Source organism: Herpailurus yagouaroundi, unplaced genomic scaffold, assembly GCF_014898765.1.
Source record: "Herpailurus yagouaroundi ecotype Mexico unplaced genomic scaffold, PumYag 77, whole genome shotgun sequence".
In the NCBI taxonomy this organism is placed as follows: Eukaryota; Metazoa; Chordata; class Mammalia; order Carnivora; family Felidae; genus Herpailurus; species Herpailurus yagouaroundi.
The window spans coordinates 103,169,844-103,185,681 of record NW_024412388.1 but is presented as its reverse complement, the minus strand read 5'-3'; the positions used below and the strand labels follow the sequence as shown (position 1 = coordinate 103,185,681).

The 15,838-nt window shown below is 54.2% G+C and overlaps 1 protein-coding gene across 1 annotated transcript in view; it reads right to left on the bottom strand.

The window, feature by feature from the left end:
* The window catches only part of PHGDH (phosphoglycerate dehydrogenase), a 32,331-nt gene that overhangs the window by 390 nt on the left and 16,103 nt on the right, over positions 1 to 15,838 (bottom strand). Inside the window, exons 6-11 of the mRNA XM_040471473.1 lie at positions 9,172 to 9,304; positions 8,525 to 8,673; positions 6,957 to 7,109; positions 3,257 to 3,389; positions 2,169 to 2,299; positions 837 to 1,074 (exon numbers count right to left, since the gene is read on the bottom strand). Coding sequence (XP_040327407.1) covers positions 837 to 1,074; positions 2,169 to 2,299; positions 3,257 to 3,389; positions 6,957 to 7,109; positions 8,525 to 8,673; positions 9,172 to 9,304 — 937 coding nt within the window. The remainder of the gene's footprint in view (positions 1 to 836; positions 1,075 to 2,168; positions 2,300 to 3,256; positions 3,390 to 6,956; positions 7,110 to 8,524; positions 8,674 to 9,171; positions 9,305 to 15,838) is intronic.

The window sequence follows — 15,838 nt, the reverse complement described above, 5'->3', positions numbered from 1 at the left end:
GGATTCCTGTGATCAAAGTTGCAATGGGGGGTGATAGTCTCAGAATCAAAGAGCTAAGGGACAGTTCACCAGGGCACCTGCCCAGCTTCCCTCGCTATCCAGAGACTCTTTAGGAACACCCTGACCATCAGGCAAGGCAGAGAAGGGAAGATCCAGCCACAGATTTCGAGCCTTCTCCTGACTTGCTTGTTGTCGGTTTTATCTGGACCAACAGCAAAGGAGAAAAGCAGGGGAAAGTGCCTCTGGTCAGCTGGCAAGGATGGTGAAACTAGGCCCTTTGAGGTCTGTGGATGCACTCAGCCAAACCTGGAAGGGCTCCAAAATTCCCAGTGTCCCGGTGCCAGAGGCCTGGGGCAGGTCCAAGATGCTCACGACTGCCGGAGCGGATGTCTACACAGGCTTGGTTGCCGTCCGGCCCACAGGCAGGAGAGCCACACTCAAAGGCTCAGAGTTCCTGGGCCCAGAGGCCTGGGACCCAGCTCTCCAGGCACGTCCACGCTGTGCGCTTAATATGGTGAGCAGGCCAGTCAGTAGGGGCTCTGGGGTCCTACCGCCGGCCCACGGCTCTGTGACCTGGGATAAGGCACTTTCTCTCTGAACTCTGTATCCACTTCCCAAATGTTCTGGGAACTGGCAGGACAGACACCACCTCCCCCCCACTGTGTGCTGCAGATCCAGAAATGCCCTGAGGGGCAGAGAGGGGCTACAGGAGGCAAAGGTCCATGGAGCCCAATGCCAGGGGAGACCACCGCCCCCCCCCCCGCCCCAGTCCCGTGCCACACACACACTCGCCCCTGCTTCAAGGGCACAGGCCAGCCCTACGAACCCCTCCTCACCAATCATGGTGGGCAGCATCGCAGGATTAGCCGGCTGAGCCCGGAAGATGAGCAGGGGCAGACCCCTGCGGAGAGGCACCTCTGGCCTGAAGATAGCTCCGTTGAGCGCCTGCAGCACTGGCGTGGTGCCCTGGACCAAGCCCACAGTCTGGTAGGGGGCACCTGCCAGGGCCACGGTCAACAGGCTTTCCCCACAGCACTGCTCCCCTGGCCCAGCAGGGTTGTGGGAGGTGGTCACCTGCGGGGAGAAGGCAAGGGGGCTCCGTTATGCCTGCCGGCTGCATTGCATCCCCCCTCTGTGTCCACCTCACTGCTGATCTGTAGCGCTCCAGGCCGGCCAACATGCTCAGCGATTCAGGGCCGGAGGAGAGGGCCAATGGGCCCAGTCAGGTGTCCCTGAGCATTAGCTTCCTGGGACAAAGGCCTCCATCAAGGGAGGGCAAGGAGAGATCTGCCAGGTACGGGCAAAGGCTGGGAGCTGGGAAGGAGGAGAAAGGGGCGGCCCACCCTGCCCACCACTTCCTGCACAGACTCCCTGGCCTAGTGGAGGAGGAGAAGAAGAGGGAGACATGGGAGTTCCCGCTGGCTGAGAAACGCAGACTGTGCTCTAAAAAGGGAAGCAGAGGGGAAGACACCAAAAGGGAGGCATGAGGGCCGTGTAGGAAGCTTCCAGAATTTGCAAGCTAATCAAGAAACTGGGTGCTATGGGGATGCCTGGGTGGCTCAGTCGGTTAAGCGTCCGACTTCGGCACATATCATGATCTCACAGTTGGTGGGTTTGAGCCCCGCATCAGGCTCTGTGCTGACAGCTTGGAGCCTGGAGCCTGCTTGGGATTCTTTGTCTCCCTCTCTCTCTGCCGCTCCCCGCCTGGCACTCTGTCTCTTGAAAATAAACAAATGTTAAAAAAAAAATTAAAGAAAGAAAGAAAGAAAGAGAGAGAGAAAGAAAGAAAGAAAGAAAGAAAGAAAGAAAGAAACCGGGTGCTATGGTAAGAGGAGTCAGAGACTGCTGGTCTACCTCCCAGCCTCCAGCCAGATGCAGCCTGGCCCCTCGTCTTCCTCAGCTGTAAAATAGGGGTGCTGCTCCGGCCTCCCATTCTCATGGGGCACTTATACACAAAGCACTATCAGGAGTGCTAGGTTCACTCAGCAACACTCAGAGGCAGGCGGACAGAGAAACGATGGCTGCCTATCACAGACGGTCAGTGTCAACGACGGGGCCTACACTCGGGGCTCCCACTCAATGAGCGGGGCTGTAAGCATATTCTGGAAAGGTAGGGAGAGAAGGGCAGGGCCCAGAGGGAAAGGAAAGGGGGGGCGAGGGGCACACACATTGAGGCCAGCCTCTTTCACCAGCAGCTTGGCGTTCACCAAGTTCACATCCGCCTGATTGGAAGTGTCTTTGAGGAGGCCGACAATGACTGCGGGGCTCAGGCAGTTCCCAGCATTCTTCAGGGAGGTTCCTGGGGACGGAGAAGTTATCATAAGATCACCGTTTGGTGAACAACACAGGAGCCGCGGGCCGGAGACCACTGGCGCCTAGCTTTGGGTCGCGGCCTCCTCGCTGCCCTGTCCCCCCCACCCCCCACCCTGCCCGGGGCAGTTCTGCTTCCCTCTGGAGGGCAGAGAGCCAGTAACTGCCACCCAGTTCCCCGCATTGTTTTCTCCGGGGATCCCCTGGCTCTGACCTTGCCTATTACTGTCAGTGCTCAGGGTCTAACCACCCCCGAGCTCTCCCCAAGTGAGCAGATGCATAGCAGGCCATAGTGGGGGGCAAGCCTCAGAAGGGTTTGGGGAGCTAGACTCCTCCCCCATCTCTCACCACATCCGCACAAGCTGGACCCACTGCAAAAGTGGCTGGAGCCTGAGGGCAGACCTCAAGTACTGTCCTCATGCCCACTCCCCAGCTGATCAACTGCTCCCCAGGGCCATCGGCTTGCCCGAGGACCCACCTTACTATGTCACAGAGCCCGAACTGTCCCACCGCCTCGTCTAGCACACCCACCCCAACTCTCACTTTTCAAGAACCCAAGGCTCAGAGAAAGGAAAGTCACACAGCAGGTAAGCGACAGGGCCAAACCTAGAATCAAAGGTCCTGTCGCTTAATCTGGGACTCCCTCCACCAATCCTGTGGCCTCTCATGTGAAACTCTGTCTCTTGTGGAGGTTTCTCTGGCACCCAGAACACCTACATCTTAAAAATACTATATAAACGTGACCTGTGAAAATCACATGTATTTCCCAGTGATTTTTCTGCGCCCCTCCCCTCTTTCCCCACTGGGTAGCAAGTGAGCCATATGCAGACATAACGTGGGACATGGGGTCACAAGACCAGGTCAAGTTGCTTCCCAGTCCCTCACTGTCGCTGAACTGCTGCACACACAACCCTCTTCCCCTCCCTCTGCAGTGTCCCCAGCTCACCCTGTGTTACCACCTGGATGGTCCCTTTGGGGGATCCAGCCCAGGCTCGCATCAGTGCCCCCAGAGCTTCTGCCAGACCAATCCAAGGCTTGGTGTGCGGAGAGAAGGCACTGGTAAGGGCCTGGGCGTTCACCTGCACAGAAAGGGGAGCAGAGCTAAGGTCAGGAAAAGGAGGGGCAAACGTCTGCCCATCTCGGCTACCAACCACAGCTCCACGTAGACAGCAAAAGGCACAGACCCATCCTTGCTTCGTGTGCCTGAGGGGCTGGGAGGGAAGGCAACTTCCATCAGCCACCAAGACAATAACTTGCTGGGGATTGCTGTAGAGCCAGAAAAGCACACAAAAGGCTAAGACCATTCCAAATCTCCAGAAGGGGGATAAAGGAATGTCTCCGTCCCTGAACAGTGCCAGCCTCACCCCCCCGCCGTGGGAGACTGGTCTTTCCTGTGCTGGGGAAGGGTCCGGACGGCACAGTAGGAAGGTGGGTCTTTGATGTAAGCTGTATGGCAAGTCACAGATCACTTGGACCTAGAGTGGTAGGTCGTTCCAGGATGCCTTCCTGTTTACTTTATACCTCAATTTAAAAAGTGTGTACATGGTCATTAATCACTTTGACCAAATATCACAATTTGTGAAGTTGAATTCACATACTCTTGATGATCCTATCACCTTTCAAACGTTGGCCCACCACAAGGCAACCTGGGCAGCTAAAGGGGGCAAAAGCCATGTGTCCTTCTAAAGGTAGAAGTCTAGGGGCACCTGGGTGGCTCAGGCGGTTAAGCATCTGACTTCGGCTCAGGTCATGATCTCGTGGTTCATGAGTTCGAGCCCCATGCCTGGCTCTGTGCTGACAGCTCAGAGCCGGGAGCCTGCTTCAGATTCTGTGTCTCCCTCTCTCTCTGCCCCTCCCCTGCTGTGCTCTGTCTCTCTCTATCAAAAATAAATAAATGTTAAAAAAAAATTTTTTTAAAGGTAGAAGTCTAGGGTAGGTCTGGACCCCCAACCAAGAACTTGGTAACAAAGCCAGCTTGTCCTGGGTCAGAATTTTGATTCCATTTTGTGGCTCAAGATGGTCTGGCTCTGTAAATAAACTCTACCCAAAAAAAAGGGTGAGGCACCTGGGTGGCTCAGTTGGATAAGCATTTGACTCTTAAGCTCAGGTCCTGATTTGACTCTTCAGCTCAGGTCCTGATCTCATGGTTTGTGAGTTTGAGCCCTGTGTAGGGCTTTGTGCTGACAACACAGAGCCTGCTTGGGATGCTCTCTCTCCCTCTCTCTCTGTCCTTTCCCTGCGTGTGCACTCTCTCTCAAAATAAATAAATAAACTTAAAAGAAGAAAAGAAAAGAAAAGAAAAGAAAAAAGAAAAAAAGAAAAAAGATGGTCTGGCTCTGAACTTAAGCATTGGCCACTTTGGTGACTCAACATGTAAAGAGAACCAAAGAATTGAAGAAGGATTTAATTTGAAACCTGGGGTTTGATCCAAATCAAACAGGCTGCTGATGTCGGAAATAGCCAGGGGGGCAGAGCTTCCCACCAGACCCTTCTGCGCGGGTGGCACCCTGGCTTGAGGGCTCCTGTGGCGGGGTTTCCCTGCTCCTCTCCAAGGGGACACAGAAAAGAGCAGCAGTGAATCAGGAGGTGGGACGAGGCAGGCCCAGTGGCCAGGAGCCGAGTGGAAGTGCCACCCGCCAGTGGGCTGGGCTGAGCTTGCAGGACGTGGAGGAAAGTGTCCTCTGGGCAGCCCCTGCGGGACCCAACCCGGGGGTGCTCCTTGCAGGGTCACAGAACAAGTGGGAGGGCTCCAAGAGTCAGGCGCCTGACCCTACTGTTAGTCTGTGTTTAAGGTTAGGACAGAACGAAACTGAAGTGGACGCACGGGGAGAGATTTCCCATGTGACACAAATGTCTTTCTTTCCAAAAGCCTACCGCAGGACAGCCAGCTGCTTTGCGTGAGACTTAAATTTTCCCAAGTCTAGGGGCACCCGGGTGATTCATTTGGTTAAGCCTCAGACTTCGGCTCAGGTCACGATCTCACAGTTCATGGGTTTGAGCCCCACATCGGGCTCTGTGCTGACAGTTCAGAGCCTGGAGCCTGCTTCGGATTCTGTGTCTTTTTCTCTTTCGGTCCCTTCCAGCCTTGCGCTCTGTCTCTCTCAAAAATAAATAAACATTAAAAATAATTAAAAAAAATTTTTTTGCCCAAGTTTACTTTGACCAAGAGAGTTTACCTCTGATATAAGATGGGAATAGCTTGTGGTTCTATTTGATGGAGCTGGTGGTAAGGAGCCCCCAGCATGAAAAGGCCTGGAATGTCACCATGACCTAATGACACCATGGGAACTCCCAAGGGCTGTGACAGGTGGGCAGACGCATGCCTGGCAAAGGGCTACAAAGGGAAAAGTCCAGCCCCAGTTGGTGGATACTGGCCACTGCCCAGGCCTCAGCCCAGGTCCCAGCACATCACCTGGAGGGACCTGCTCAGAAACTAGATGTGCACAGGGAGAAAGTGCCCCCCACTCTGGGGAGCCAAGTGACGCAGAATACATAGGGGAGAGGCACACAGATGGGCTGGCCAAGTGTGGTCGCTGACCACCAGGCTGGCCCTGGGGGCGGGGGATGGGGTCGGTCCTTCAGGGGAGCAGCTGGCTCCCTTACTCCCTCAGGGTGTAGACGGCAGGGTGGCCCGGAAAGCTGGGCTATCAAACCAGGGCTGGCGGGCTGAACAAAGCATCCTGTGTCTCTCCTGCTACGGTTCCGTCCTCAGCTGTGAAAATCCCCAGGCTGAGGCTCAGCCAGGAAGGTCGGGGACCAACCTTGGCTCCCTTCTGGAGTAGTGATACAGAACTTAAAGATATAAACTCATGAGATCTTAACAAGGGAGAATATGGTCCATTGCCAATGGGTTGAAACTGGACTGGAAAGGTCAAGCATGTCTTTGTGAAGGGGTGGCAAGCCCCCCTGAAAGAGAGCTATGCCTTCCTTAGTCATCGGTGTCCCCAGAGGGTTAGGACAGATTCTGGTACCCACTGGAGCTTAAGGGACATCCAAAGACTGAATGATTGAGACAGGACTGGAAGTAAGTTAAGTAAGTTAAGCTTGGAGGCAAAATGTGCCAGGAAGGGCTGAGTATGAGCTAAGAGAGGAAGTAGGGACACCAGGCCATGATTTGGGGAAACAGAGGGGGCTTGGGAGGGTTCATTCTGGGACTGGGGACTCGTCCCGCCCAAGGTTCTAAGGTGGACATGGGACAAGGAGCACTCAGGCCTCGGAGGTGAGAGAGGACCCTGACAAGCTTCTCCACCGGCCGGTCCCCCAGCTGCCACTCCCCACGGCATCCAGCATCATCCAGCATCACCCAGGCCACACTCCTTCATTCCCAAGGCTTGTGGAGAACAAAGGAGCGTTTCTCCGGAGCCCAGACCCTGGGAAGAGCAGCAATCTCAGCAGCAAGGCTACAATATAGCAGTGCCGAGCCGGGTCCCCGCGGCCCGGCTGTAGCTACCAAGGCTGGGACAGGGCGGCTCCTGCCACCCCACCCACAGGCCTGGCTCAAGGGACTCCTTATCTTCTGCTCCCAGAGCAGAATCAGATCGGCACACTACTGTTCACAGGACCTATCACCACTCCCTAAAACCAGATGCCCCGCTCCTGCTCCTCCCCCTGAACCCTGGGCTCCAGCCCCACTTGGCCATACTTACCACCCCCGCCAGGGACTTCCCCTTCACCATGTCCACAAACTGGATGGCAATCTCCTCCCCGCAGCGGCTCTGGGCCTCCTTGGTGCTGGCACCCAGGTGGGGGCAGCTGATGACGCTCTCGTGGTCCACCAAGGCGCGGTCCTTCGGTGGCTCCTACCCAGAAAGAGACACCTCTTGGTTGGCTGCCCAGGGAAACCAGAGAGAAGGGCAGGGGTGACGACGCCTTCTACTTCAGTCTTGCCAGGTCGCTGGTCTCCAGGCCCGGCTTCCTCATTAATGTCCCACCATGGCAGAGTGGACAGAAGGATGGATGGGATTTGCATCTCAGCTCCACCGTTTATGCGCCTTCGGGTAAATCTCCGCTTACTTCTCTGAGCCTTGGTTTCATCATCTATAAGATGGGCTAATACCAGCCATCTGGTAACACCGCTGTGCAGATTATGTGCCAGTAACTCAGGAGGCTGTCAGCCAGTGTTGCTGTTACTGGTTTTTCCCCTGAATCCGTGCAGCACGGACTGTCAGCTCTTCACACAGTAGGCTCTCTGCACAGGTGTCACATCCTGGCTGTCACCACAACCGGCGGTCCATCCGAGCCCCTCTGCCCACCCTCCAGTGTCCCTCCCACCCTTCGGCTCACTGAGCACAACGCACTGCCTTTGGGAACATCACTCAGGTCTCTTGTCTGGCCGCTTGGGCCTGTGAGTGCTGTCCACATATTAGCAAGTGCCATGAGGAGGCCAAAGACAGCAAGAGGAAGGTGCTGGGCTGGGGGATGGCCAGGCGTGAGTCTGCCTTCGAGAAGCTTACCGTCTGGTTAAGATGACCGGGAGTACCAACCCAAGGCACTGTGTCCCAGGGCAGGGAAGACGCAGTGAGTGCTCCAGGGCTCAGAGAGGGCTGGGGACCCGCCAAGGCCCCACCGCAAGTAACCAGCAACCTCCAGCTGCCTAATCCAAAATCCCTGCTCTTTCTCCCGGATCTCTGATGCTGGTGGCAGGGCTTTTGAGAGAGGCCAACAGCATCCAAGTGGAAATGCCCTATCCATCATTCTAGCTCTCCCGTGGAGAGACAGAAAGAGCAGCCCATGCTCGGGACCAGGGGGACACTTCTGGCCATTATTCTCAGGCTTCGTTTCCTTCCCTGAAGAGAGGATAAGCCAATGGACACTGGGTGGAACGTCTTCTTGGCAATGGGATTCATTTCATCAGAGACCTGCACCAATACATTGCACCCTGCCCCAAGTGACCTCTCTCTGCCCCAGGTCCTCGACCTCAGAACTCATTTGTGGTGCCGTCTCCCCAGAAGTTATCCACATGGCAGCAGTGGAGGGCGCCTGCGACCAGGAATTGGGTCCTATTTAACATCTGAGTTTTGCAAAAAACAACATGGCTGTCTCTGTAGTAAGCTCTGCAAGGGCTCCTCAGATCACAAGGGCATGATCTGTGGCAACACGATTTGTCCCGTTTACCACAGGTGCTAGAGACCCTAAGCCAAAGGCTTCTGTGCCTGCCGGGCTCTCTGCCCGGGGCCCCTCTGCTCACCGCTCCTGTCCTCTGCCAGGCACTCACCTCCGTAAACACGTCCAGTGCAGCACCAGCACACTGACCCGACTGCAGGGCCCGGAGCAGGGCGCCCTCGTCCACGATCCCTCCCCGAGCGCAGTTCACCACACGCACCCCCTTCTTGCACTGGGCAAAGGTGCTGTCATTCAGCAAGCCTGCGAGGAGGGAGGAGATTTACTGCAGCGCCGGTGCTTGGCATCCGGGCACCAGTACCAGGCCTCCCCTTGCCCACCAGCTCCTTCCCCACTGGCCTCCTTCCAGCAGGGCGACAGCCTCTCTGGTCTCACCTCTCCCTTCTCGGACGCTCTGGGGCAAAAGTCTCTGTTCCAGACTTAGGCCTAACTCAGTTTAGAAACATCCGAGTACTGCCTGAGGTATTTGTACATTGAGCAGGCCCCAGAACCAGAAAGGCCAGCAGTGGCCCCAGGAAAACACTGTGAGATCACTGGTCGGACATGTTGACCCAGTTCATACTGTGCATTTTCAGCTAGCTCACCCCTGCTCCGTGTGATGCAGGGCTGGCTAACAAAGCATCACCGTACGCCATGCCCGAGGGACCTGGTCACCAGCGTCTACAGAAGGGCCAGACGGAGGGCCCACCCTGATCCGGTCTGTGGCTTCTGAGGCCAACCCATCAGCAGGGACACACGTACCCGTGGTGGAGGGCAGGAGAGGTGTGTGCACAGTGATAAAATCACAGAGAGGCCAGATCTCCTCCAGGGGCAGCTGCTCAACACCAAAGGAGGCCGAGACTTCCGGCGAAATGATGGGGTCGTACCCTATAGTCTGGTCAGAAGCGAGAGAGAGACAGAGAGAGGGGCTGATGTCACTATTAATTTTAGTATTGGTATTATTAATAACGGTGGCCATTTAGTGAGCCACTATTGCTAAACCTTTCCAAATGCCGGTTTACCTCTCACACTAATACAGTAAAGGCTGGCACTATTCTATTTTAGAGCTGGAGAAAGTGGGGCTCACACATTAGGAGGAGCAGGCCCCGAGTGCAAAGGGAGGCCCAGGCCCTTAACCATCAACAGATGCAAAAGCAGCGTGGCGGGGGGGGGGGGGCGGGGGGAAGGTGGAGCTCAGAAACTCATGGCAAGCAGGGAGCCTCAGAGAGGCAGGACGACCACTTGGGGAGCAGTGATGCACTCGTGGGGTACAACCAGGCAAGAGAGGACAGGCTGGCCTTGGCCCAGGACCCACAGGGTCAGAGCGCAGGCAGGGGCACTGACAACTTCAGCAGAGTGAGGAAGCAGGGGGTGGGGGCAGTGTGATCAAGGAGACCAAGAATGGACACTGGGGAGTGGTGTAGACACATCAGCGAGGAAAGTTTGGTTCCTTCTTGAAGTTTCTTAAAATGCATCTTGTCTTGGAAGGCACGACTTGGTGACTAATCACACAGAAGTCTAAAGGATGAGAGACGGATCCTTTCAACAAGACAGGTTTGATGGGGGTGCGGAACAAGGACGTCAAGAGGGGGGAAAGGGAGACATAAAGGAACCGTGGATGGGGAGGGACCCAGAAGAACGTTCTGGGCTGACAGGGAAGGAGGGGATTCCCCAGGCGGAGTGACCTCTCCGAGGCTGCTGAGAAGGAAGGGAGGCCGACTCCTGGGAGACAGGGGGCAGGCAGGAAACTCCGGGGGTACAGACTCCATCAGCCTCATGGTATTTACCAAAGGCCATCAGATACCGGTGAGGGAAGGACAGTTGGAGAAGACAAAGCTCAGAAGAAAGAAGAAAAGAGGAGTAGTCATCGCTCATAATGGCGAACACTCCTTTCGCATTTACTATGTCAGGTGCTTCCAACTCATATCCAATGGATTAGGCACGATGATTTCCCCCATTTTACAGATGAGGAAAGTAAGGCAGCAAGGTGAAATGGTTTAGTCATGGTCACACAGGGGGCAAATGGTGGCGTGGGGACAAGAACCAGTGTTTGGATTTTGGGGCCTGTGCCCACAGTGCCCATCCTTCTACATCAGGTAGGGAGGCTCACAGCCCCTCCTGAGAAGACAGGGGTGGAGGAAATAGACACTTCGCTCCTGCATCAGAACCAGTGTTGGGTGCCAGTCGCACATGTCTCAGCAAGGGCAACGCTCTGAAGGTTACCAAGCCAGCACAAGAAGCTGGGAAGAACCCGCAACCAGCCATGAAGCATCACACCTCTTTCAACAGCAAAGACTTAATCCACTTTCTGTCGGGTCTACCCAGGAGGTCGACCCCGAACTCTCTCCTTCAGCTTGGTCCACGTCAGCAGCATTGACTGGGGGAAAGAGGTGTGGCAGCCATAAAAACCTCAAAGGCATCAATGTCCTCAAGAAGGCAGGACAGCCAATTGACCTGGGCACACCGGCAGAAGCCAAGGGGCGGACACTGAACCAGGAGGCCTGGACCTGGGTCCTCAGTCCTAAGTAGAGGAATTAGGTGGATGATTTCAAAGTCCTCCCCTGTTCCAACATTCAATAATTCAATATTCCTTGAAAAAAAAAGTTCCCTTAACCCGGAAGCGTTACAGGTGAACCCTACAATGTTCAGAGATGGCCCAGGATTAAACAAAAACAAACAGAACAGAACGCATAATACTCGAACACTTTAACGGTGGTCACCTCTGTGTGGTGGAATTTTTTGCTCCTGTATGTTTTCCTGTGCTTTGTACTGTTTCTCCCACTGATCACCAATTCTTTGGGGGAAACATAAAAGTTATCTTAGAAAATCACAGCAAAGAAGCTTTCTATATAAAATTCAGCCCTTCCAGAGAAGGAACTGAAAATGGTTGGTTATGAATAAGGTACAGATTTCAGATCACGTTTTTCATCATCAGCCTCGTGGAACCAGGAAAGCCAAGGTGGAGGTTTGTGGGGGAGAGGCTGTAGGTCACAAGGTCATGACCACCCCGGCCCAAATGGTCATTCCCTTCAGATAGAACCTATTCGTTTCGTGGGGACAATGAGGTGTCTGGGGGAGGAGAGAGGATCTTCGCCCATGTCCTTACAAGTCCTCTTTGTCTGCCGGTTCAGAGGCTGTCCGGAACAATGGCCCTGTTCATGTCTAATCCAGATGTACTTTGTTCATGTGAGTGGGGACAGGTCGGGAACACCAGCAGAGGTCACAAAGCCCAGCCTCATGGAGGCAAGTTCACGCAACGCTAGGGCTTCTGGGCTCTCAGGAGCCAAGAAGCAGCGGGGGGATGCTGGGAGGAAGGGTCCCGTGGGCCGAGCCTGGCTCAGCGTCCCCACGGGAGGGGCCTATAGCTAAAGGGGGAGATGGGGAAGGAGGAGATGGGCATCTTCCACAGTGGTCAACGGGCCCTGACTCAGCTTTCTTTCTCTTGTTCAGCTGTAGACAACTGCAGGGAAGAATTCGGCTGAGAAAACCCGTTTGCATTTTTCACTCGAGATCCTCAGGGCAGACGGGAGCTGAACTCAGCCAGGAGTTGGGGTTCTCACATCAGGAGACCATCAGGGGAGGAGGGGGGAGTAGGAAGAGTGACACTGGGCCCAGGAGACCAATGTCTGAGTAGGGTCCTGACGGGTCCTGGAAAGGGTCAGATGTCCTGATGGACAGAAGTTGGAACAATTCCAGGTACATACCATCCGATGACTATTCCTAGAGGAGCCTTAGGGACACCCGCAGAGGGGCTCCACGCCTGAACCCCGGCCTCACCAGCCTCCTGTTGCTGGGCAGCAGCGGAAGCCTAGCTTTTCATGCAGAGCCACCTCCCCGCTGGTGACACAGAAGGCAGGAGACGCTGCCTACACTACTCTGGGCCCTCTGGCTTAGCAGTGGATGCCAGAGAGCAAGGGGGCCTTCAAAGGAAAGGTGCCTCCCCGTCATACCCCCTTTCTACCCCACAGCCAATTCTTTTGCCTTAGGATTAGAACCCTCTCCCCTTTGGACAATGAAATCTTACCAGAAACCCAATATAAAAACTGACCAAGGCTGCAGAGGTGAAGGCCCAGAGCCCCACCACCTACTGTCTCCCGAGGGTCTCCCTCCCTGTGTCCCTAAGGCACCTTTCTGGAACTTCAGGCTCTGGGAAGAACTTGAAATCAGTACTCTAGGGCAGCAGGAACTGCGGTTACCAGACTGAGATACGAGCTGCCTGCCTCGGGAGGCTTTGTCCTGAGAAAGGAGGAGCACAGAGACACGGCATGGATCATGCACCATGCAGCCGGTGCAGACTGGGACCGAAGACCGTGCTGGTGCACGACAAAGGGCACCAGACTGGAAGTCAGGAAACCTGGAGTTTCAGCTGGACTCCACCATTTACTAGTCCTATTATCTGGAACATTATCATACAGCCTTCCTGGGCCTCAGTTTCCTTATCTGTAAAACTGGGATGATAATATTGACCCCGAGCGGTCACCGTGAGCACAGTATCTGACCAGGCAGACCTCAGTAAACATTAGCTGGGTCTGAAAGAAATCAGTGAGAGCTGGCGCCTTGGGTTCAATGTCCACCCCTCTGGGCCAACTTCAGATTCATCACGACACTGGCCGCACAGTAACTGTCAAGAGATGCTTGTCTGCTCCTCAGGGAAAAACCTTGGTAAGAGAGTGCAAGGCTCAGCTCCTGGCGGGCTTGGGTCTGATCACACATTCTAGGGGACACGCCAGCGTGAACGTCTCCGAAGCGTACAACCTGTGATTCGGCACGAGGTTGGGAAAAATCTTCAGGCAGAAAGAATGCCATGGAGCCTGACTCAGATGACCCAGACCACCAGCAGGCTACCGGCTGCCAGAATTATCCCAAAACACACATCTGCGCCATGACGCCCAGAGCCAGTCAGCAGCTGCTCTCAGCGGGCCTGGGAAGGTTCCTTCCAGGCCTGTGCTCATTGGGAACGACAGCATAGAAGGGCTCTCCCCCAACACACACTCAACCAGGTGCTGCTGGGAAGTCCCCTAGCAGAGCTAAGGTCCAGCATATCCCCCGTTCCCTGAGTGACCAGATAGTGACAAAGAAAGGACAGGAAAGAAAGGGGGGGGGGGGGGCAGCCCCCACATCTGAGCACAAAAGGGTCTCTGCCAACCCTCCTGTGACATGAAGAGGTCAACTCTTAAATCATGATACTGTGGAAGGGGCTGGATGTTAGTCATCCATTAACAGCCTCATTAGTGATTAACAGCCTGGGTGACAGATTAAAGCCCGGGGTAAGACCCGAGGGGAGGGGTGATAAAGATAATCTGCACATGCTCAGCCGAGTTGCCTGAGCCGCCCAACCAGGACTCCTCGGAGTCTCCTCCGCCTCCTGGTCCACTCTGTCTTCAACCACAGTGTTCGCCCAAGTTACTGTAACAAACCACAGCCCTTAATAGTTTTATTCTATTTCCAACGACGGCACAGTGAACTCCCTGCTAAGGACCACTCCACAGATAAAGAAACTTGTAGCCCATGGGTAAGGGGTGCCTGGAGATACCAGAGTTTTAAAGGCCGTCTGCTTCTACGTCTGCCAATGCATACACTTCGTCCACACATGCCGGCCAAGTACTCAACCAGTCTCACAGGTGTATCTGCAGTAGTGGGAGACTTGGCTCTCTCCCTTCCATCTGGGGCCAGCTCTGGCTGTAGCTCTGTTCCCTCGGGCTTGTACCTCTTGGTCCTCCGTGGATCCACTGCTTAGAGAGCAATACTCTTCTACAGACTGCCCGTTAGCTATTGGGCAGCCTCCCAGGATGCCTCCCAAGTCACGATGGGGCTCAGTGACCCGAGTGCCTTCAACCCTTACTTAGGAAGTATAGACAGGAACCTCACACCATCACCTTCCATCTCCAGAACTTTCAGTCTCGCAGAGCTTGGGTTCACAATACTTCAGAGTCTGACTGGTACAGAGCATGAGAAATGTCACCTTCCTTGTTCTGGAATCCATGCTTCTTTTAATGCTGCCAAACATCACATGACCTTCCTATCAGCCATGCCACTTTTAACTGTACACTGTATTTCTGTCAGCCAAAGGTCTGCCCTGCTACAAAAGCTTTTTAACAACACCTCTACATCTAATATATGTTCAGTTGCTTTGGGGGACCATGTGTAGGGCACTGGTAGGTATTCTAGCCAGACTTCCTGTTAGGATGCCCAACTAGCATTCTAGCCTTCTTATGTTTTTTAGGATCTCATTCCACACCCTTGAGAATTAACCACCTCTCCCTGCTTCCTGTCATCCAGGCCATTGGTGAAAAAGGTGGAGAAGGCAGAGAGCCCTTCACCATCCTGGACCATCTCCCTCCAGATGGAGACAGGGCTATGCTCAACCAGTTACTAAAGCCTTAGCACTAAGCTCACGTTTTCCATCTTAATCCCAAGGGTATCATGAAAGACCTCACCAACGTCTTACTGACGTCCACATTTCCAAACCATCTAAATGTCTATCCTTGAGGAAGTGGCTAAATAAAAGGCTATTTGTCTACACAACAGAATTCCACGCAATAGTTTAAAAATATGGTAAATGTATTTATTACAAGACATACATTTTTATGTTGGCATCATGTATAACAGTCTATTCTCAAAGGGCACAGAATCCCTCTGTAGGCAAAGAACTGTATGCATTCCGTGTAAACGCACAGAAAAAAGTCCAAGGTGACACACGCTAAAGTGATGTTACCTGTGAGACCAGGATTGGGGTGCTACCCAAGGAGATAAGGATCTAGAAGTCAGTTTTTGTGAGAAGGCATTCACCTATTATCTAACTAAAATAAAACCTTAAACCCCCCAGGTACAAGACATCTGGGGATTCCCACCATCCATCAGTTTACTGCTGGTTTCCAAAGGCAGAACAAGGCCAATGGAAAACAATTTGCGTCTAGTAAACACTGATCATTGTTTCCTGCCTGGATGCCGATAAACCCATCCCTTTCACAATTTGTTCAACGATCCTCCCTCCTCGCCCTTTGGAAAATCTTGCCCTTTGCAGCCGCTCACATCAACCTAGCAGATCTGGACCAAGCGGGTCAGTAATCTGTCTGCCCTGCGGCAAAACTCACCTGGGCTCGGGAATATGTTAGGAAGCTCCGTCAAAGTGAGCAAAGAGTATAAACAAAGGCCACCTGGGCCACTCCGAAATGACCAGGGCTGCTGGCAAGGGTGGAGGGGTGGGGGGAATGACCATTCCAAGGGATGTTTCAGGGGTTTCCAAAGATCGTGTCCCAAAGCAAGACAGCCGACAGTGACCCTCCAGAGACATCCGGACAGAAGAACCCCCAAGTGAAGCACCTACGTGAAGCCCTGACCCCTGCTTTTAGAGCAGAGCCCTTACGTTAATCCCTCACAAAAGAGAGGAGGAGAAAGCACACCTTTCAGCGCATGGCACCTCGCTGCC